The sequence below is a fragment of the Solea senegalensis genome, linkage group LG3, assembly GCF_019176455.1.
Source record: "Solea senegalensis isolate Sse05_10M linkage group LG3, IFAPA_SoseM_1, whole genome shotgun sequence".
Lineage (NCBI taxonomy): Eukaryota > Metazoa > Chordata > Actinopteri > Pleuronectiformes > Soleidae > Solea > Solea senegalensis.
The window spans coordinates 11,023,841-11,046,247 of NC_058023.1; the positions used below are offsets into that span (position 1 = coordinate 11,023,841).

General features: G+C 40.6%; 1 protein-coding gene across 3 annotated transcripts; it reads left to right on the forward strand.

Moving 5' to 3' along the window:
- The first annotated feature begins 129 nt into the window (after window positions 1-129).
- Window positions 130-22,333, forward strand: acin1b (apoptotic chromatin condensation inducer 1b). 3 transcript variants are annotated; one of them, XM_044020784.1, is made up of 17 exons: window positions 130-302; window positions 1,814-1,885; window positions 1,994-2,105; window positions 3,370-3,443; window positions 3,625-4,998; window positions 5,189-5,265; window positions 11,030-11,150; window positions 15,694-15,739; window positions 16,479-16,624; window positions 16,844-16,990; window positions 17,509-17,680; window positions 17,880-18,025; window positions 19,037-19,144; window positions 19,352-19,459; window positions 19,902-20,271; window positions 20,366-20,463; window positions 20,887-22,333. In XM_044020784.1, exons 1-17 carry the CDS (start codon window positions 168-170, stop codon window positions 21,205-21,207), a joined length of 3,627 nt encoding a protein of 1,208 aa, XP_043876719.1. In that variant the 5' UTR covers window positions 130-167; the 3' UTR covers window positions 21,208-22,333. The 3 variants fall into 3 exon arrangements, with proteins under 3 accessions (XP_043876719.1, XP_043876721.1, XP_043876720.1); XM_044020786.1 differs by having other exon boundaries at window positions 5,192-5,265; XM_044020785.1 differs by having other exon boundaries at window positions 3,628-4,998.
- Window positions 22,334-22,407: the final 74 nt, after the last annotated feature.

Here is a 22,407-nt window from a genome sequence, read left to right on the forward strand (position 1 = left end):
AGATTAAATAGTGTCGAAGTTTGAATAAAAAATGAGAAGAGGGTCAAATTTACCCGGCAAATGGTGACATTCGGGCAGGCCGAACCTTGCCGGAAACTGGCGAGCGGTGACGCCGAGAAGCAGCCGTAGCGACGCTTGTTGGAGTTTAGACAAGCGGAGGGAGCAAAATGGCGGATGAAGATATTACGCTTGATGGAAAACCTCTACAGTCGCTCCGCGTCGCGGATTTAAAAGCCGCTTTGGAGCAAAGAAACCTGCCCAAAAGCGGCCAGAAAAACACGCTCATTAAGCGACTGAAAGGGGTAAGTTTTCTCAAATTTGTTGTGGACGACTGTGTCGAGTCTGGCTAAGTTCAGTAGGAGGAGAGAGAAGGAGGGGGGTGAACGTTATAGGAGGCCGTAACGGTGTGTGTATATGCACGGAAGCGGGAATACATACATCGGTTTGCACACGCTTGTACACATAAACAACACTTTTTCTTCACAGTTGTTAGTTATTGACAGTGCAAAGAGAATGTTTACCAAATGAGTTCGTACTTGGTGGGTAGAAACTCGCAGTGCATCGTGTTGCACACAGTTAAATGTGCACCTGTCAAGTCGAGGCCTAAGCTGAGTGTGAGCAACGAACGGCCGCACACAGTGTACAGTATTCGACTGCACCCGTGCTTTTTGTGTGTTTAAGTCACGGCTGCGCGATGTAAACACTTACCGACTCGTTAACCCAAAATTGTTGTAAAATAAATCCGATTACAACAATGCTGTTGCTGTTACACACAAGACTTTGGGCACATAAACAACCACAAGTATCCGGGCCGCACCGAGGTTATAAATACTTAGGTCACTCGTTCTCCCCTGCAATAGAGACATTGCAAGCACCCTCCTTGAAAGTATAAGAATACATTAACGCTAAATTAACTTCATTAACTGTTCTCATACTCTTTGGACATTATCATCTTCGATTTTCGAGATGCAAGTTTCTGTAGCTGTTTCAGCCCTGATAGGCTGTTAAATGTTGGGGAGTAACGAGTCATTTAAAATATGTAATTGTTTTAGAGCTGATCTTAAAGTTGTCGAAATAACTGGTGTATTGTGAAAACAGTTGGCATGTTGGAGTCAGGGGATTATCTTGGAACAGGACACCCCAGTGTCATCTTAAAGGGATAGTTCACCGTTTTAAGCGCGGTGTATGAGGAAATGGCACATTATCAAGGCATACCCCTGAGTGTGCCCATGTGGGACCAGGAGTCTTGTTGTCATAAGTAACATGGCTACCGGCAGGTACAAATGTTGAAGCAGATTTTAGCTATGTTATCTCTATGATACCTTACTATTTTTACCTTTTATCTAGCCCTTATACAGGCTTTTCTGGCTGGACATTTAACTGATTGCTCTCCTGCACCAAAGCTACCATGTTTGTGTAACCTTGGTAAATAAAAACAAATCCAAACACTAAAGTCTTCACAAGATATCACATTTGAACACATTTGTGGATGCAATAGTGGATAGTTCATAAACTAAAGTTTCAAGCCAAAAAAAAGTTGCTGTAAAGAACTGACAAATCCCTCCAGAAACGTGTTCTCTGTAGCAGCTTTCTCCCTTGTTTCTTTACTGTTTGTGTTTGAGCAAATGAGTAAGAGCAAAATGCATGTAAAATCACAAGATCTGGTTTACATTTCTATCTATATTGGTTTACAATTCTATTCTTGACAAAAAAAATGACATGTGTAATGCCATATAGTACAATTCTATTCTTGGTGTAATGCCATATAGTATCATTTTGCATCTAAATGATTTACCTTATTCATCCCTGGCAGGCTCTAATGCTAGAAAACCTACAGAAGTCATCATCCTCCCACACCCACAGTGCACTGCAGCCCAACTCTCAGGTAGGAAGAGGTTTTTAAAAATTGGTGGGGTTAAATCTTAAAATAAATAATACTTTTGATTCATGTGATATCGTTTCAGTGTTATTTATCTTTTTCTGCTTGTTGTAGATTGGGGAGGAGATGTGCCAGAACAGCTTCATAAAACAGTACCTGGCCAAGCAACAGGAACTTCTTCGCCAGAGACTTGAGAGAGAGGCCCAGCAAGAAGAAGAGGCTGATGGTACTTCAAAACACACACATGATCCTAACTACTATAATATACATGTTTTAGGAAGAATAATACATAGCACAAGAAATATTAAATAAATGTGCCCTCTTACATTGAATTTTGAGTGACACGTATGTTGTGTCGTAATATACAGCAACTACTGACATACATCACATCATAGAAATCACTGAGATAACATAACATCCTGAGACATTTTAGGGGGATTGCAGCTTGTTTTGTGAGGACTGATGATTCCATTGTTTTGGCCCAAATGGGACTCTCATGAATTTTAATCCTAATTTAGCTTCTCTGTGGTTTGTAGTCTGAGCTATGACGCTGGTGTCTATGTGTGTGGGTTTATCTGACATTGCCCTGAACAGGACTAAATAATATTTTTCTGACAGAAGATTCTGTGTGTGAGGCATCCCAAGGGTTGGTTTTGGGATAAATTTTACCCAATTTACGTCGTGTATGCTCCCACTTACACAACATACCATACACAAACATTGTGTTTGTTCCATGGGATATACAGCATGCAGCTGTATATCCCTGTAAAGCTCACTGGCCTAAGCATGCCAGGTTTTCTACAAGACTACCAAGATAATATAAAAAACTGAATGTTCAAGAACGCTAATTTCTTGTTAGACTGCTGTTGTTTTATGTGGCCCAACAACACTTGTCACCTACTGCCATCTACTGGAGACTTGTCTATACTTCGTAAGCCTGTTGCTAGACGTCTCTGTGTTTTATGTGATTGCAATTTAATTGCAATGTGCAGCCTATCACTAAACTAGTACAAATGTGTTTTTACAAACTAAGGAACATTACCAGACTCGGCCCATGTTTAGTTTTAAAGATACTGAAACAATCTCCCACACACCAAAGTGTTCACTTTGGTCAAAACCCATATCAGTCATATCAAACACATATCAATCCTCTTTACATTGGCTTCCAATGGCTTCCGATGAGTTTTTGATTTAAATTTAAGGTTCTTTTTAATTACTTATAATTCTTATATATTCTTATATATACTTATATATTCTCCCTAGTGTATTAGTAATTTTCTGTCTTCGCTAAATACTTAGGGGACAGAGGTTTTGAAGAGACTCTGGAACTCACTACCAGAGGAAATTGTTGTATTTATCTGTGTTTTTGTTTGCATTTATAACATTGTTTTGTGAAGTGTTATATAGATAAAGATTATTAGGATTTGGATTATTTTTTATTATTTTTTGTTGCTGACATGAAACTTCTACTTTGGGTCTGTCACTAACAGAAAGCCCAGCAGTGCCAGAGGATGATGACGAGCACTTGGAAGACAATGACAGTTTCTCCTATGTCTCTACCAAGGTCAGTAAATGACACATGTTAAACAATTAAATGAACAAAACTAAAGGTTATCCTTAAATGTAGCTGGTACTTTTATAATGTTTTGGTTTTGAAAATGCTTGTGTGTTTAAATTTTCTGTGGCCTTGAGTTGATTTCAAAATAAAATTGTGTGCCATATGTCATGTCCATATTTGTGTCTAGCAGAATTGCCCCATACCATCTCAGTCCACTCTGAGTAAGGCAGAAGAGAAAGGAGGTGGTGATTCAGTTGTGGGTCATCGGATGATGGCATACAGCACTGACATGGACCCCAGTCTTGCCATTCACTGCCAGGAGTCCTCTGAAACTCCGGGACCTAGGATGCAGCGAGCAGCAGGGCATAAGGAGCCACCAGTCCCCTCACCTCCCCGCGCTGTCGCCTCACTGTCAGTGCGCGTCCTGGGTAAGCCTGACCGCCAAGGGCTGCCCCCTGCTGTGCCCAGAGTCCAGGAAAAAGAGGGCACTGCACCGAATGAACCAGGATCAGCTCATCCTGTTCTCCATCTCAGCCGATCTGCTGGGGTTTCATCAGGAAGTCATGTCTTTAAGGACAGCGACGATGAAGATGACAGTGATGATGAGCGTGATGATGATGACGATTGGGGGCCTGGTCCTGGCAAGGCACGAAAAGGTAACAGAGTCCCTCCCCAGCCGCAGCAGATGTCCCCTACTGTGGCTGGTGGAAGGTCCAAACGTAAACTTCAAGTTCCGCAGCACATCCCACCGCCACAGGTACAACACACCCCCATGCAGCTGCGCCACCCCACGCCTCCTCCCTCACCACCACCCAACCTGTTTCCCCTCCCTGACACTCCCAAGCAGAGTCCACCAGACCAAGAAGACCAGGAGGGAAAAGCTCCTGCACTTGGCCCAAGTATGGGGTCATTTCCACCTCCTACCATGCAGAGGCAAGACTCTGACTCAAGCTCATGCTCCAGCAGTCCTGAGCCTCCTGTGAAGCGTAGGCCAGGACCTCTTTCTCTTCTTGTACACAAGATGGAGTCAGAGGGGGCTTTCTGTACGTCTACAGAAAAGTCAGAAGATACATCTCACTCTACTGCTGGGTCCTCCACTGAATCTTCACAACAAAAACTGGAGAGAAAGAGGCAAAACGAGGACAGAGAGATGGAGGAGGAGGGGCAACTAAAGAAGGAGGAGAGAGAAAGAACAGCAGGAGAGAGAAAGAAAGCACAGGAAGAGGAGAGAGAGAAGAAACACATGGAAGAAGAGAAGGAGAGAAAACGAATTCAAGAGGAGGAAAGAGAAAAAGAGAGAAAATGCCAGGAAGAGGAGAAAGAAAAAGAGAGGAAATGCCAGGATGAGAAGAGAAGAGGGGAGAGTCACCTTAAGAAGGAGCAGGAGAAAAAACAGCAGATGGTGAACAAAGACAGGAAGGTTGCGACTGTGACCGAGGGACAAGATTCAGGTTCCTCATCAGATTCTGACTCCAAATCTGACTCCTCTTCACACTCTTCACAGTCATCGTCATCATCATCATCATCCAGGGATAAAGCCTCTCCTGCCCGACAGCTGAAGGTCAGTCATTAAGGTGTCAGTCACTAATCGGGGCATTGATAAATATAAGTATAGTGTTTGTGAACAAAATGTGTTTCTTCAAAGAAAAAATGCCCTTTGTTACTTTTATTAACTTTCATATAAAGCTTAATTTCTTTACATGTATTGCGATTTGTCTTTCATTGTTTTTACTTTGAATAATTTCACACAGAAGGTAGAGGAGGCAGAGGACGAGAAAACTAAAACAAACATGTGTAAAGAAGTGGAAAAACAACACCTTTCAAAGAGGTCAGTAAAAATCTTTTTTATGTCTTTGTGAATATTTTTTATTTTGGAACTGGCTAGAGATACACACAACTACAACAACAGTGTGGCATACAAAAGCATTTTACCCATAACAAAACAAGAAAAATATATATTATCTTAAAAACTAGTAATGGAATAAAACCATATTTGTAAATGAAGTTATGATCACTATAATGTTGCATCATGCCACACCATCCTTTTCTGTGATTTTGCTGTGAGTACTGTGAATACTATTTATTATCTCTGAAGGCTTTATCAGCTAGGGCCAGTACAGTTAATTGATTGTTAATCAATTACTAAAGTTATCTGATTTTTCAGCTTCTCAAAAGAGAATATTTCGGCATTACTTCTTCCATGTGACAAAGAAATCATTGAAACTGAATTTAGGTGATATCATCATTTCAAATTTTGGGAAACCCTCTGACAGTGGTGGACCAAATAACAAATAGATTATTATTAATTATGAAAATCATTTTTGATTGCAGCCTTAGTGTCAGCCATTTGAACTTGAACAGTCCTTCACAACAAATCAAGTGGAACAAAGATTTTACTATGAGTTTTCAAGTAAAAATTAATTCATTCAAGTATTGGTGACTAACAAATGTAATCCATTGTGCTGCATAATTTATGCTCGAACAAATCTAAGAGGAACTTTGTATTTGTTTTGATTTTGCACTACTTTTGACTTGGATGGCAGTTGGGATTTTACGTCACGTTTCAGGATTAACTTTGACTTTGACCCAGAGAGATTTCCTCAGATAGACTAACAAGATGGTAGCAAGCAGTGCAGAATTCTTCCTAAAAACGTTCTGTCTCCTCGGTAGCAAACAACTGGTTCGGTTTTGCAGTGCCAGACATGGAGCAAATTAGTGCAAACTTTGTTTCAATGCCATTGCAACTAAAGGCAGCAGGCAGGTTTGTGTTTTGTTGCACTGTAACCTTAAGGGGAAATACATTTTTATATCTTGTTAAAGTAAATGCAAACCATTTGTATTATGTGTTTTTAAGAAGAAAAAAGATCAATGTAAGTAACGGATATCGTGTTTGGTGTAAAAAGAATTGTGTTTCGTTTAAAAGCAATCTGAGATTTACTTTTAGGCCATATTGCCTAGCCCTAACTTATACATCTATCTTCACCCCTGAATGCAGTAATGTAGACAACACAGACTAATCATTTAATTTCTTGGGATATTGTGGTTGATTTAATTATCAATATCTGGAAGTCATGGTTGACTCTTATGTATGATTTATTTTACAAATGACAGGACTGTGTCTTCCACAATGAAGTTGAACTCTGACTTGAATTTTTGAGGGTTGTGCCAGGACTGAATAAATATTTCCCAATTGCATATTATTTCTCAATATGGACATGCATAAGTGTTCAAATTGTAAACACTGCTCACAAAACTGGGAGCATATCTGCCAAATGTTGCACATTTAATCAATTAATCAGTTACTAATCATTTGCAAGATTAATCACCAACTATTTTGTTATGGAATAATTCAATTTGGATTTTTTTTCTTTCAATATGAACAACTGTTATTTAAGGAAATAAATTGCTCTTCTGTAGCAGTAAATTAAATATATTTGGTTTAAAGGTCAACAGCATGAGGTTGTCGTCACTTTCGCCTGTGGACCAAATAATTGATTATCCAAGGAAAAATATTGAACACATTAAACAATCATCAAAACAGTGGTTGACTGGAGCCCAATTTTAAACCCTAATCGGATGAAGTAAACAAACCGTCTCTGCTGCTAAATATAGCAGTATGTTTCTTTTCAGGCGTTCTGTGCGGCAGCCCAGCAGCAGGCGGGACCACTGCTGCTGCCTTTCCGGAGTTCTTCCGCCTTCATTTTTACCTTTCCCTGCTGTTTATTGTGTTGCGTGTCATAACCGCTGGCATCAAATCATTTTACGGGTTTTTTTGGGGAATGCGCCACATTCGGGCGAGTAACAGATTTTTATTTTATTTTGAAAACCGTTGACAGGAAAACGTTTTTTTTCATCAGTCCGGTAGATTTGACACAGGTCTCTGTAACCAACATGGCCGCCATGCATCCCTGATGCCGACGCAGTGTGCGTTTAATCAGCAGTAGAAACAACCACGTCCAGATTTCTTTTTTATTATCCCCGATTTTATCCCACGTGTAAGCGGAGTCAGCGCCAGCGACAGATTGTTGTTTTTTATTCTCGGGGCTTTTCCTTTCAAGACCGGTCATTATGCTGTCCGAAGGCAACAAAAACGGGTAAGAGTGAGCCAGAGGGCGACTGAAGGCTTCACTTTCACACAACTGATTCAGAAAACAGCCGGTCACAGCCTACAGTGGGTCTGGTTGATAATTTCCGTTGCCGGTTAGTTAGCAGCTCTTAACTGCCGCTAATATTTTATGTAATTTGATCACAGTGGCCTGTTGGGAGCGTGTTACACGTGAGGGGGACCGGGGGTGGGGACGCAGTGAGAGTGTGTCTTTTGTTGGGTGAGGGAGTCGGGGAGATTTTTCTTGGGAGAGACAGAGGGGGGTCTCCTTTCTTTGATCAGTGCCAAAAATAGCTTTACCATGAAGTCATATATTGATGAATAAATAACAGGGTCAGATTGCAGAGGCCTTATTCAGACTGCTTGATAAAAAGCTGATTTTCCTGCTTATCCATGTTTTGTCCAGATTGTTTCTTTGGACAGCAAAGATAAGAGAAAATAAATTAATTTGACCAGATTTGGAATTAGTTTGAAATTAGATTTCTGAAGATGTGTCTCAATCTGAACAAGCTGACTGCACATTTGCATCATTCTTAATGCGACATACAGTAGTAGTATTAGAACTGGTGGTGGAAGTATTCGCTCATGCTGCAGAGCATTATAAAGCAAGCTGTGTATACAGCACCAAAATGCAATGTACACACACCAGCCACTTCATTAGGTAGAAGGCATCTAATGTGGCAGAGTGGCACCAGGTGTGATCTTTCAGCTGCTGTAGGCCATCTGTGTTCTAGGTTTGACATCTCAACAACGCATTTTCTCCCTGAGAACTGCTGCTCATTGGATATTTATTCTTTTTTGCTGTCTCTGTATACCCTAGAGTTGGTAGAGAGAATTTGGTTATAACAGCATTTTCAGAAATACTCAGACACCTGGCTCCACCACTCTAAAAGTCATTAATGTCATTTGTCTTTCTCATTTTAATGCTTAGTTTGCATTATAGCAACTCATCTTCACCATGTCTACATGTCTAAATCCATTGAATTGCAGCCATATTGATTGGCTGTAGTGGTTGAACAGGCGTACCCAATAAAGTGGCTGGTGAGTGTATATAGGATTCTTCTCCACTGCTGTTTTTTTCATGTGATAATGGACTTTTGTACCACAACTTGACAGGGCTGCTGTTTGGCGTGAGAGGTTATGCACCTCAATTTTTCCCCCCCTGAATCCGCATTTGCAAGCTGTGTCGCAAATGTGGGTATAACTATGCTCTTACCAAAGCAACCAATGCAGCAAGTTTGGTTATTTCTGGACATTAAATTACGATTTAATTACTTGCAATTTATTGAAAAGGTCTTTATGTGAGAAAATGCTGATTTCTCTGAACTTAGGCATAGAAAAAAATCTTGTTTGTGACATTTTCGATTTTGAATTTTCACTTGATTCGTGGTCATATTATTCTGCATCATGTTGTCTTGCCTGTGGAGAATTATGTTTATTTTTTTGTATTTGTGTGGCTGTAACTGTTAAGTATCTCACTGGTGTCAAGAGAGATCATGAAAACAGACATCTGTTAGCTGTGCAGTCATTGTGAATGGGCCCTTATGGTGTGATATAATTCTCCCAACTGGCATCATATCTCAGACTAATGTTCACTGGGATATGATTACATGAGTAGTTGACAGTGTTTGAATTTTAGGAGTCAGCTTATTAATTTGCACATGATTTCAGTAACTCAGGTGTGCTACAATCTATTTGTGTTGGTCTCTTGGGTTATACTCTATACCTATGGCATGTTATGTCAGTTTTTTTTTGTTTTTTTAATGCACTTTATATGTTACGTTTTACAGATTTTGATATTGGTGATACAGGCTGAACCTGTACTTACACATGTTTCTTCATTCTAGCCTATATATGAATCTCTTGATTTGTAAAATAAGAGCTTCAGGGCAGGTATTTAGCAAGGAAGAGCCAAGCATCATACTGACACATGGTAATAAATTTGTTGTCTTTTATTAGTGATCATCACCTTTCCGTCATTTCTGATCCAAAGTTGTATTTCTATTCAACATTTGTTTCTCGTTAAAACTTGTGCAGGTGTGCCAAAGAACTTCTCATCCAGACTCCGGCATCCCCATCTAATACCAAAAGTGTTTCGGAAATGATGGGAAAATGCCATCCTCCTGCCCACACTTGGTTCTTATGTCATACCTGAACCTCTCTGTAGTCATACGCTCAAATTACTGACCCTTATCCAAAAGATGCTTGAGGCAGTGCTACACATCAGAGTAAGAGTAGAATTTTAACTTTTACTGCCTGAGCTGGCCACGTGAGACTGTGCTTGATAGTTTGCAACTTATAAATGTATTTTACATTTATGATCACCTAGTTTGCAAAAAAAGGTTATATAATTTTATAATATATAATTTTATACTAAAAATGTTTGCATCTGTGATATGACTTTGATGATTAACCCAATATCTCATGGCCTGGCCAACGCCAGACTGCATCTCAATCTCATTTGACTACGAGTCTGGAAAGGGTGTAGTCACCTCCCGTTTTCAAGAGGCATGACCAGTGGCCTAATGACAGCATTGCTTTATTATTACACAATATCCATATATCCATATGTAAAAAAAACTACACTATAACATGACGCAGTGATTAGTATTGGCCCTGAAATTTACTATCGCTACCCAAAAAATATGTTGTTTTTCTCCTTAATGTGCTGTTGGAAAAAGGACTGCAAGGAGTCAAACTGCAGAGTGGTGTGCACTATGATGGAGAGAAGGATGCTAGAGGATATGATCCTCCCACCTCCGGGGTGCTACCTCAGTGCCTGTTTCATCATATGGATACAGCTGAGGAGGCTTTTGATAATGCTGGCAGAGACTAAAATATTACAATGTGACCATGATTTTTCTCTGTTTGAGATGGCAACAACAAAATGTGATGAAGGCTTAGACTGTATGTGATCTAATGCAAAGACACTACTAGCTTTTTTCTTTCTGACCCAGCATAGATCAAATGAAAACCATAGGCATGGAGTCATTTGTTTGAGTTAGTCTGAGGTGTGTTTGTGACCGTGGGTGTCAGTTAACTTGCAAGTTATTTATAGGAGGAGTGACCCAGATCAGTGGCCTCCAGCACCCTTCCTCTGACTCTTGCTGTGTTTTCCTCTTGTATTAGACATCGTTGTGCTCATGCTTGAACTTTCTTTCATTAGAGCTATAACTAGTGATAACCGTCTTCTCTCATTAGAATTGTTTTTGCCCATCAATCAAGTTGTTCGCTCCTGGTGTGATGTAATTAAATTGCTCCTTTTATTGACGGAAATTCATTTATCTCATTACAGACAAAAAGCACATTGTCACGGCAAAAGAGCTATTTCTAGAAAATGTGTGTCATCATTTTGGTTGAAAAATGTCATGACATTGTTTCCTGTTTCTCACCAACCTAGTTGTTCAGACCAGTCCGTGCCCTCACAGCCCTGGTCAGAAATGTAGTGATAGTCACTCCTCACCCCAATTATTACCTCTTCCTGCAGGGAGGTGTCAGAGCCCAGTGCAGCTGCTGTGACAGAGGTGGAACCAGAGTCTGAGAGTTCCATGGCTGAGCAGCCGGCGTCCGAGGCTGAGCCGGAGAACAGCGAGAACCGCCTGGAGGAGGTAAGGTCATGGAGAGCATGGGGGTGCCCGGATTTTAGTTTTTTCTTCCACTAACCTGCATCCTCATTCACACACGGGCATGTGTTGTTTAGAGGCGTACTCAAAACCAACACAACCCTAATGTTTGAACTGTCATTTAAGGCCTTTGTGGAGAGGTTATGCTTTTGAATTTGACTCGGATTTAACCCCTCCTACACCTTTTAACCTTTTAAATGCTCACTTGGGTGATTATGCAGTTAATCACATGTGAACAAACATGGGTTGAGTTGGAGCTGGGTCTTGAAATAAATAGGAATGAACTAATCCTTTCATTTGTGTTTAATGCAACTAATATTTCATTACTAGCTCTTTCACTTTGATGATCTCTCACACATGTCCATTATATGGCTGGTCCTGCAGAGGAGAGTCATGTGCTAATGCTTAAATGCAAAGAACTGTGTTCATAATAAGTGTCAGTGGCACTTATGTTAGTGTCAGACTAGGTGTCCAAGAGTGCATGTTCTTCATATGACCGTGCTTATATGTGTATTAGGGAAGTAATGGGAGAAGTTAAAACTTAAAATCACATGAACATGATACATGAAATCAAATATCAGAATCAGAATCACCTTTATTGTCATTATACAGTGTACAACGAGATTAATCACAGTTATACCACAGATAACTTTCTAAGAGCTCAGATTTTGCCAGATAAAGAAATCGATGAATTGCAGCATAGGTTGCTCACAACCAAGTATTTATATGTTGCATGTTCTGTTTTGATTATCTAGATTAATGATGCCTATGCTATTGAAGTTTTTACTGGCATGTCTTTTTTTACTGTTTTCTTGAAGGTGGGTGGGGTTTTGATTTTCCCTCAGCTTTGCATGAGTAATGGACCTTGACAGTATGTGTAGAGATCCAATTCCTATGCTGTTCCTTTCACCTTCTTTTCATCCTCCCTGCTCTGTTCTATTCGCTGTCTCTCTTACCCTCTTTGTTCCCATTTTTACCTCTATATCCCATCATGAACGCTTCTCTCACTATATATTTATGGTGTGATTGCTGTTTAAAACCCCATTGATTGCTTTGTTATGAAGGTTCCCATGCCTCTTCCATTGCCCCTAATGGTACCTGCTGCGTACTACTACCACCACCACCACCAACACCTCCTCCACTCCTACTCCTCCTACAACTCCTGTCCCGCTATGCCCAAGTGCGTCGTTGGTACCTGAATTAGGGCCAGAGTCTGCAACCATATGGCACTGAGTAAAACCTGAGCCTGCAAGGCTGCCCCTGTAGCCCTCCAGTGATGAGCTGAGCCAGCAGATCACCACCGACAGCAGTGGCAGCCATGGTAACTGCAGCAGCACACAGTTGTCATGGTAACCCAGCCTTAGGGGTTGAAAGCCTGCTTGCTGATCTGAACCGGACTGGACTGTACTGTGTTGGTGATGAGTAACGGGATAAAGGAAAGCGAGTGTGTTAAACGCCTTGTATCATCTCATGCTCTATCCACCTTTCCCACCTCCTATTTTGAAGATATGTACAGTCTCACAGTGCTGTCCTCCAACATCAACACCTCTGTACTCTAAAAGCCAGATGCAATTCAAGTTGAGTGACAGAAGTCTTCATCTGCCCAGGTTTAAATCCACACTGCCCTCTGCTTGTGGGGTGTAGTAATGACTTTGGACTGAGAACTGCTGCAGTAACCCATACAGTGACCAGAGCATTTATATGGCCACTATTTGGGGGTTTTAAACTTTGGAACACAGTGGAGCCAGTGCATGATCTTTTTGGAAGAGATGCTTGTGGGACATTTCATGGATTAGACATCTATATATCTGAGGATGGGCTCTGACTGTGTGCCTGCACTCATACTTCAAATCATCTGGAGCTGTGTAATTATTTGAGTGCATAAGGCTGAGAATTGTCATCCGGTCTGGAAAACCTTTTAAAAAATGATTTGCATTATTGAGCTGTGCAAGTGAAATCCTCCTGTTTGATTGCATGTAAATTCAGTCATCAGTGTGATCATAATAAGAGAACTGCTCCCTTGGACTCTACACAAGTACGGATTTTGGGGGAAAAAAAACAGCATAATGTCAAGCACAAGTAAATGGACAAATTATGAACTGTGGAAGTAAAGTATCATTCATCATCAACACCTGGGCTAAAGAGAGCTGCACATGTCAACAATAAATCATCAGTCCATCTTCTATAGTCATACTGTGGGTGAACTCAAGTGTGACTCAGTGGATTTTTCATGACAGAATCAAGACATGGTACTCGAGCTGCTGTGACTACTGCTATACCCACAACCTGGCATCTCAATTGACTTCATATGTGTGCAGAAACAATGCACCAGAGATGCTATTATCTTTTAACTTTTTACTACTACCTAAAATTGAAATGAACAAAACCAGTGGATTATTTTTTAATCTTTTATCCCTTAAAGACACTGATAATTTTTTCATCACAGACATTTGCTCTTCAACCCACCTGGTTATATACAACCCATAAACATTTGTGAACTGGACCCGGAATTCGAACAAATGTTTTTGTCATCTTGACATTTCAAAGTCAGAAAGACTTTGAGGACTGTTTTTATTGAATATGGACATTGACATTTAAAGACGATACATTTAAGCCAATGGATTTTTCTTGTATTTGCTGGATGGATGTACCTCACAGATCATGGACTTAAACTAAATACACCTCACCAGAATCCATCATCAGCCAGTTTGAAACTTCAGACCTCCCAAAGACTGTAACACAACTCTGTGATCAGAAGTCAATCGAGAAAAGTTCTCCCCAGTCCCAATTCAAGAAAAAAGTCCAATCCAGTGACACGTTCCTGCCTGGTGGCTAATCTGCACTCTCAAATCAAGTCCCACCCTCACTTCTCTGCGTACTCTGATTGGATCCTTGTTGCCTAGATAGTCAAGCCAGTAAGGAATCAGGTGTCAAATGGTTTCATGGTGACAAATGGTTTGATATGATTTACAGTTTAAAAGAAAAACAAAAAACCTCCAACCTCTCTTTTTTGATAGTAAGAGGAGTAAATTGTTCTCCTCTGTAATTTTCACCAATTTTTATATTCATAGTCATCAGTCATATTTGCTGCATTAATAATTTTAAACGCAAGCTCAAAATCCTCTTTATAATTTTGATCACACTCTGGATCTGCAGTTGTTTGTTGTTAAATACAGTTAATAATTAAGATGAATTTCAGCTGCAGCAACTGTAGTCCTGCTGACAGATCTGAGAGGCTTCAACACTCTGCTCTCTGCTTCTGCTCTACAGAACTCATCAGCACACTGGATTCAACGGTATTCTTATCTCCATATTAAATGTCGTGACAGTTATTTAGAAACGTCGGATTTAGAAAAGGGGTATTTTATAGAAGTTAATGAAAATGACAGGATCTTTTAATCAGATCCTCATTAAAGTTCATGATGGGCTCAAAGGAAGTGGGCCATACAAAAGCAATAACAGGAAACGGCTGTTTCTTTAATGGATATATATATTTGTTACTTACATGTATGACTTTCAAATGGTCAAATTGGTATTATTTAGCATTTATTTAGTTGTTTTTTTTCTAGCATTCATGTAGTTAACATTTTCTGTTGATCAGACTATTTAGGTTTGATCATAATGAGTGTTAGGTTTTTATGTAGTTTTAAAATCACTACCAATAAAACAAATTGTTTTCAAATCCAAATATCAAAATCGCAATAAACAACTCTATAAGCAAGTCACAAGGGCTGCAATTTAGCTAGTAAAACATTATGCTGCTAAATAAAGGTTTATTGTAATACACACGTGAGTAATATCCTTACATTCTCATCCTTGCATATAAAGTGGTTTATATATTGATGGTGTCATGTGTTAATGCTCCTAGTATTTTTTTATTTATTCAATGGTAAATGTTGAACTGAAAGAGGACTTGTAAATATTTATATTTCAAATGAAATGACAATTGCAATATTAGGCAGAAGAATCGTGATTAGATGTTGTCTAGCTATCCCTCCTAACAAGTGCGGCTAGTAGTCAAGTAAATAAATAAATACAATCAATGCAGTCAGTCATGTGAAGTGATCGATTCAAACCCGCTTACAAACACTTTGCTGGTCTTGTTTTACCCTTTATTCCCAGAGCAGTGTGATAGACGCCATGTTGTAATGTCATATTATAATATATGATCCTCTCTGATTTTCACAAAGGCGTATTCATGTCCGAGTGCACATCATGTACTCTATTTGTCCTTGACGCATGCACACACACAAGGGTAGAAGAATAATGATTTATGTCAGTGTCTTTGAGCAGAGGTGGAAAGCAGAAATGTGTCTGGAGTCTCTATCGACCGCGGAATCATCTTCTTAGTGTACATTTGGAGCCTGTAGGCCTCTGTTAGTTAACGCCCCCCACCCACCCTCCCCTCCACTTGTCCTGTTTTACCTCCTCTCTGTTAATGCCTCTCTGGTCTGTACTCTTGGTTCTCATCTTGCCCCGCACCCCTGGGGTTTCTGTATGTTCTCTTTCTGTCTCTCTCTCCTTCCAGAGCACCACTCCTAAGGCTTTTGCTGCTCGCAAGATATCCTTGACCAGTGAGTATACCACATGGGTTTTCCCAACACCTGGATGATTCATCTTACATGATGACTGGGGAAAGAAACAAGAATGAAAAGGAAAACACCCACCCATGAATATTTTAGTCACACTTAATAGCATTTTATTTGGACTATCTGAAATGATGATTAATTGGTCTCATGAAGTAGAATAGCAGTAGATTGCATGTTAAGCTTCTTTGATGACAGATGCTTAAATTAATTAACACTATAGTAGTTTGTATGGAAAGTAAAATTACATTAGTGTCATCCTTTAGTGTCATCCTTCAGTCACATTTATGGTCACAGTGCTACAGTGTTTCTCCATATTTTAATACTCTTATGCAAAGACCCTGTTCTTTCTTCTGGCCCCAGTCCCATTGCTCTTTGTTCATGTTTGCTATTTATATAGTTAAGTTCCTTTTTCGTTTTTCACTAGAGGCTGTGCTTCTCAGAAGCTCATTTGTGGCAAAAAAAATATTCCACATGAAGTATTGTGCACACATTTTTGTAAACAGATTAGAATCCCCGTCTGTGAAAAAGCAAACATGTAATGTTAAGTATTGGTTTAAATGGAATTCCATGTATAAACAGATATTAGATGCTGCCACTCTTAAGTAAAACAATTGAGGTTTAAGTATTCAAGCAATTATTCCTTCAGTAACTTGACATCATTTGTGCATTTTCTCTGTCCTTTGTGATAAACTGCTGTTTTATTTTTTTTTTTATTCTTCTACAGGCAGTAAGTCTTCCCCAGCCACTACAGATGGAGGAGGAGAGGGTGAGACAGGAACTGCAGCAGCAGGGAGGAAGAGACGATGGGGCTCCAGCACAGCAGTCACTACTAAGAAACCATCCATTAGCATAACTACAGACTCACTGAAGGTACGACTGTTGATGTTTTACATTGATTTACCGGGCTATTTTTTATTTACATTTTTTTAAATGTGTGCTCATATATTTATATTTAGCTTGATACTAAGCTTATAATGAAACATCACGTTAACAACCTGAAACCCTTTTCATCCAGGTTTGTACCGATGTGTTGAGCCCTGTACTGTTTTTGCCTCTAATTGTTCCTTCGTCTGTGTCTCTGTCCTCCAGTCTTTGATCCCAGACATTAAAATAAACCAGGAGGCAGTGGTAGACCTACATCCAGAGGAGCTGCAGCTGTCTGAGGACGAGAGTAACCAGGACAACAGCCGCAGTGATGAGGACAAAGGACTCAAGATTCGACGCACTGTCACACAGGTGAGGAAAGGCATAAAGGAAATGAGAACATTGTTTTTCATATCAGTGCAAGACGTTTTTTAGGCAGTTCCTGCATGTTACATGTTCATCTTTGAAATAATATTGTAACCCTGTTTAATAAATCTATGCTGTCTTAGTTTACAAAAAGTGGCACTCTCACTCGCACACATGTGGAATTGAAAATGTATAGTTTACTGGTGCAAGAGAGAAAATTACTTTCCTTACCAGAAGGTGGAAATAGTCTGTTTTTATCATAGGAAAAATCGCTAACTGAAAGACCAGTTAGGTGGCAGCGTCGGTCAACGACGTAGTTTGTTTATCTTGTCAATTATTCATCTCACAGATGATTCGGGTGTCCATGTTGTAGGTGTACACAGGTCCAAATAAATGCGTAAGCTATGGAAGAAGGATTATATATGATTCATAGGTGTGTGCTTGTAGTTGCTTGTTTCACCATGTCTGTTCTCCTCTCACACTGATAGGCTGTGATTGTTTTTCTACCTGTAATTCCTCCCCAGGTGGTTCCAGGTGACAGCCAGGAAAATGGCCAGACAAATGAAGAGGAGGAGGTAGAGAAAAAGGAGAGGGAAAAACAACGCAGAGTTTCCAGAGACAAAAGGAAGAGCAGTCTCTCAGAGGAGGCCTCAGAATCACAGACGTCTGTCAAAACTGAAGAGGATGAAATGAAAGGTAAAGTGCTTTGCTGAAAAATCAGTGGGATTTTGATTGCTGTAAATTGCAGGGTACAGATATCTGCTGCTTCTGTCTCCCATCATCCCTCAGGCAGCATTTTCATCTCTCCTTCTCAACTTGATTACACACGTTCCAGTTTTATTTTATTTTTTTAACATGTCTCACTTAATCTTAATCTTCTTCATCTTTCCTTCAGTGACCCCCAGCGACAGCCTGGTGCGTCGCTCTATTAGTCAGCAGAAGACTGGCGTGTCTGTCACCATAGACGACCCTGTTCGCACAGCTAAGCAGCTCTCGCCGCCTCGTGGCAAAATCTCAAATATCATCCATGTGACCAACCTGGTGGGTTTGTAACTGAGTGTCTTAGAGCACAAGGTGTGCAGAAAGTGTGTGGTGCTTTTTCCATATGTGCGAAGCTTGTGTTGAGTTTGGAAAGTCAAAATGAATTTTATACTTTCCCCACAAACTAAAATTACATAGAGGGGAAATGTCTGGATGGAAATATCCTGCTTTTCCAAATACACATACACCTCAATGAGACATATTGTGTTAATGCCAGTGGAAATCGTATCATTGTCAAACCCATAATTTAGAGTCAGGAACACTTACCCAGGTAATATGGGTGTAGTCAAGCATCACCTTTAAGTTTGAGGCATAAAACAGACTTAAACAAGACATTGCACAGTTAATAACTAGAATTTGTGGATTTTCTTTTTTCTGCTTCACATCCACTCATCTCTGGAAGAAACAGGATGTCGGTTAATAAAAAAAAGGCGAAACTAATCTGTGGTGTAGAGTGCATCATCAGAGTGGCAGATTGGATGGACGTGAAATGCAGAAAACAGATTGTGAGGTCTGGCCTGAGGGTGGCGCCAGAGAAAAGACCATGTTGTATAAAAGCTGTGATCTTCTAAACTGTAACTGGGTTTAGGACATAAATGCTTGTTTTACTGAAGCATGAGTTGAAATTCAGGCATAAGTTTCTGAGGCATTATGTGTTAAAACCCAGTTAGCTGTATCTGCATTTGGACTTGGATTGGGATTGTCATGCAATGATTTAATTACATCCTAAGTTCATTATATTAATCCTAATGTACCTAATATAAGTTGGATAAATATGAGGTTGAATATGTAAATGAATTGAAATTTGAAATGTTAACTTCCAAAAATCAAACATTTGCTGTCAAGCATCAGCTTCTATCAACTGGAAAATCACCATGCAACATTTTTCGGCTATTTTTGATGATGTGCTGCAGAGTCGTCCACATTGAAACACTACCAACCTACTAACACACTTCTACTGTCAATCCGTCCCTAACTGACAGTTTGTCTTATTCTCCCTCTCTCACAAAGGTGCGACCCTTCACTCTGGGCCAGCTGAAAGAGCTGCTGAACCGGACTGGCACTGTGGTGGAGGAGGGATTCTGGATCGACAAGATCAAGTCTCACTGCTATGTCACAGTGAGTGCAGATAAATCAACCATGTTAACATTTTTCATGAAATGTGTCCGCTATCACATCTGGCCTTTTTTGTATTTCTATAACGTATTGTCCTTGTCCTGTTGAAAATTTACAATAGCACTAGTTCGTCACTCTCCAATAGACTGAAATTTATGTTTTCTAAAATCAAAAATCTAACAGACTTTTCCTTTTCGTTTGGTTTCATAGTATGCAACAACAGATGAGGCAGTCGCCACTAGAACTGCCATCCACGGCGTCAAATGGCCTTTGAGCAATCCCAAGGTCCTCAGCGTTGATTTCTGTGAACAGGATGAGGTAAACATTTCATATTTAACTTTACCAGAATTCTTGCACATGAAAGAACTGCTATTGCAACAGAAGAATCACCAGAAAAGAGACAGTTGCGCACTAAAGCAAGCAGTGTGACAAGTAGTAGGCATCTCTTGATTTCTTGATTTCAAGTAAAATGTACAAGGAATAATAACAGTTTCATTTTTGGAGCTGTTTTATATGTGCACCATCACACTAAACAAAACTGTTCCGTTTTTAAGCTGGAGATTTGCAGTTTAACACTCCATCTTCAGCAAACATTACCAGTTCTCTACACACTACAGTCCGATGTACAAGGACTTTAAAGGGCGCAGAAGACCCATTATGTTATATAGTTTCTTATAGTTACATAGTTACACCTGTTTCTATAGTCTTACATTTGTGGTTTTCCATAGAATCAACTTAAACATTGTGTTTTGATTTGCAGCTGGACTTTCACAAAGGTGTCCTGAAGCCAGAGATAGAGGAGGACCATGTGGTCCAACCTGTTGTTCCTCAGAACCGGCTGCCTCCTCTGATGCCCGAGAGAGACAGAGAGCATGACAGGGACCGAGACAGAGATAGGGAGTGTGAGCGGGACAGGGAGCGAGGAGCAGCAGGAGTCAGGGACATATGGGCAGAGCGCGAGAGAGAGATGGAGCGTCGGGAGCGAGCCCGCGGTGAACGGGAATGGGACCGGGACAAGATCCGGGAATTTGCAAGACCAGGGGAGGATGGACGACGATCTCGGTCCAGAGAGAGAGAGCGAAAGAGGAAGGACAGGGCAAAGAGCAAGGAGAGAAAGACGGATAAGAAAGGTAGGAGAAGATGATGATGATGCTGATGTGAAAACCAGTTCCGTTTTAAAAGACGTGTTTCTGACGGAAACCATTAATGTTTCCTCACTGACAGAGAAGGGAGATGAACCGCCGGCCAAACTTCTAGACGACTTGTTTCTCAAGACCAAAGCCGCTCCTTGTATATACTGGCTTCCACTCACTGAGGAACAGGTTGGTCCTTCACACATTAGTCTTCTTCACACTGCAAGAAAACATTGTATTTTCTTTCATATCTACTTTTAATCCAGATTTTTCCCAAATGTCACAGTAAGAAAGTGAGTGTCAACTTTCTTTTGCACACATGCACATGGTTTTAGACACACTGCCCTGCTCTGAGAAGGAAGAATAAGCTGATGTCAGCTATTTGATTAGCCATGTTATATGATATGGTAACAAGTCTATAGTATTTATATGACAATGCTAATAATGCTAACTCCCGTTGCCCAAAGGTGCTTTAAACATTGTGAACCTTCATTTTAACATAGTGTAACTGTGAATTTGGTAAAGAGTGATGGATAGCGCTTCCGTAGCATAATTGAGAATTGTCCATGCTTAATAGAAACTGTTATAATTTTGCTGTTTTCTGTCCATCAGTCAGCACAGAGGCTGCTGGACCGCACAGAGAGGCAAAAGGAGCGTGAGCGGCGGCGCAAGGAGCAGGAGGAGGAGGAGGACAAGAAGCGCGAAGAAGAAAAGAAAGAACGGCTGAAGGCTCGGGAGAAGGACGTCGCTGTGACGGTCGGCGGCGGAGCAGCGGGGCGAGGAGCTGACGCGGACAGAGAGAGGGATCGCGGCCGAGACAGAGAGGGGGACAAGAGGAGAGACAGCGGTCACCGGCCCAGGCGACCCTCGGCAGGTGCTGGCAGTGGACGGCGGTCTCGAAGCCGTAGCAACCCGAGGGATAGACGCCGCTGAGGTGTGGGGACAGCTGCTGGGAAAGCTGAGGGAGAGCGAGGGAATCGGTGAAGCAGAGGACACAGCAGACAAAGTCTTGGGAAGAAAGAGTGTTTCCACCTGGCAAAACATCTTTCACCTCAAATCCAGGACTTGTGTCTGCTCCTCTCTACCTGCTCCACCACGCTTTAATTCATCCACTTTAACACCAGCATAGTCTTCCAAACAATTCTGCCATTTTCCCACCATCCTAATGTCAAATCACACAGAAAATGTTTAAATACATGCTTGGTTTGATGTGAATTAATGCTCCATCTAGCTCCACCCTTTCTCTTTCCGTCTTCCAGAAGCAAAATCCAGTCCCCTCCCAGAGAGCACAGCGTTCCCTCTCTCCTCCGTGTAGCGCTGTTAATTATCCTCCGTTGAAGAACGGAGGCATGGAAGGGAGGTGGTTTTTCTGGCTCGCCTCAGCATTTTGTCCCTCTGAGGTTTGGGAGCCCGCCTCTTTATTTTAGTTCTGTGGCTGCACAGTTCCTTCCTCCTCAGAGCCCTGTAATAAAACCAGTCCAAAATAGATCTGACCTTAACGTGTTTTCTCTGATCAGTTTTAGTGTTTCACTCTGCTGTCTTTTTTTTTTTTTAATACTGTATACGACCAGATTCACAGGCTGTCGTCATGAGGAAAAGTTGTTTTCTTTTGTCAAAGTTTTATGGAGGTCCAATTTATTTGGCCTTGGAGGATTGTTATGTGTGTGATGACCATCATCTTCACACTGTAACCTAGATGAGGTAGTGTATGTTGATGCGTGTGGTGATGCTGCAGACATGCAAATGCCCGAGTCTCTTTGATGGTTGATCCACATAAAAAGGGGTTAAGATGAAATTCTAGTCAGTGAAGGTTTATTCTGTAACAAAACAGGAAGCTGAACCTCCCTGCATTGAAGTCTATTTGAAAATCCCTCCTTTAACCTTTCAATCAAATATATTTAAGGAGGTAAGAATAATGTTTCTTCTAATAGTGTAATGGTTACAATTTTAATGTTTTTAGTTTGAAGTTTGATTTTTGCTTTTTCTCTTCCTGCAAGTGCTGAATGTACCAAGAATTTAAAAATGAATAAATTTAAATGGGTTATCAGCTTTTCCTCTAGGATGGTTTTACTATTTTCTTACAAATACATATTGTGACCTGTTGTGTGTTTCATCCTTTGTGTAATGGCAAAA

What these genes read in the sequence shown, in the direction of transcription:
- acin1b (XM_044020784.1), top strand. Translation starts at nt 168, where the DNA reads ATGGCGGATGAAGATATTACGCTTGATGGAAAACCTCTACAGTCGCTC. An exon ending in GCGAGAACCGCCTGGAGGAG is followed by an intron (nt 11,151 to 15,693) that starts GTAAGGTCATGG and finishes CTCTCCTTCCAG; the next exon opens with AGCACCACTCCTAAGGCTTT. An exon ending in TGAAGAGGATGAAATGAAAG is followed by an intron (nt 17,681 to 17,879) that starts GTAAAGTGCTTT and finishes TCTTTCCTTCAG; the next exon opens with TGACCCCCAGCGACAGCCTG.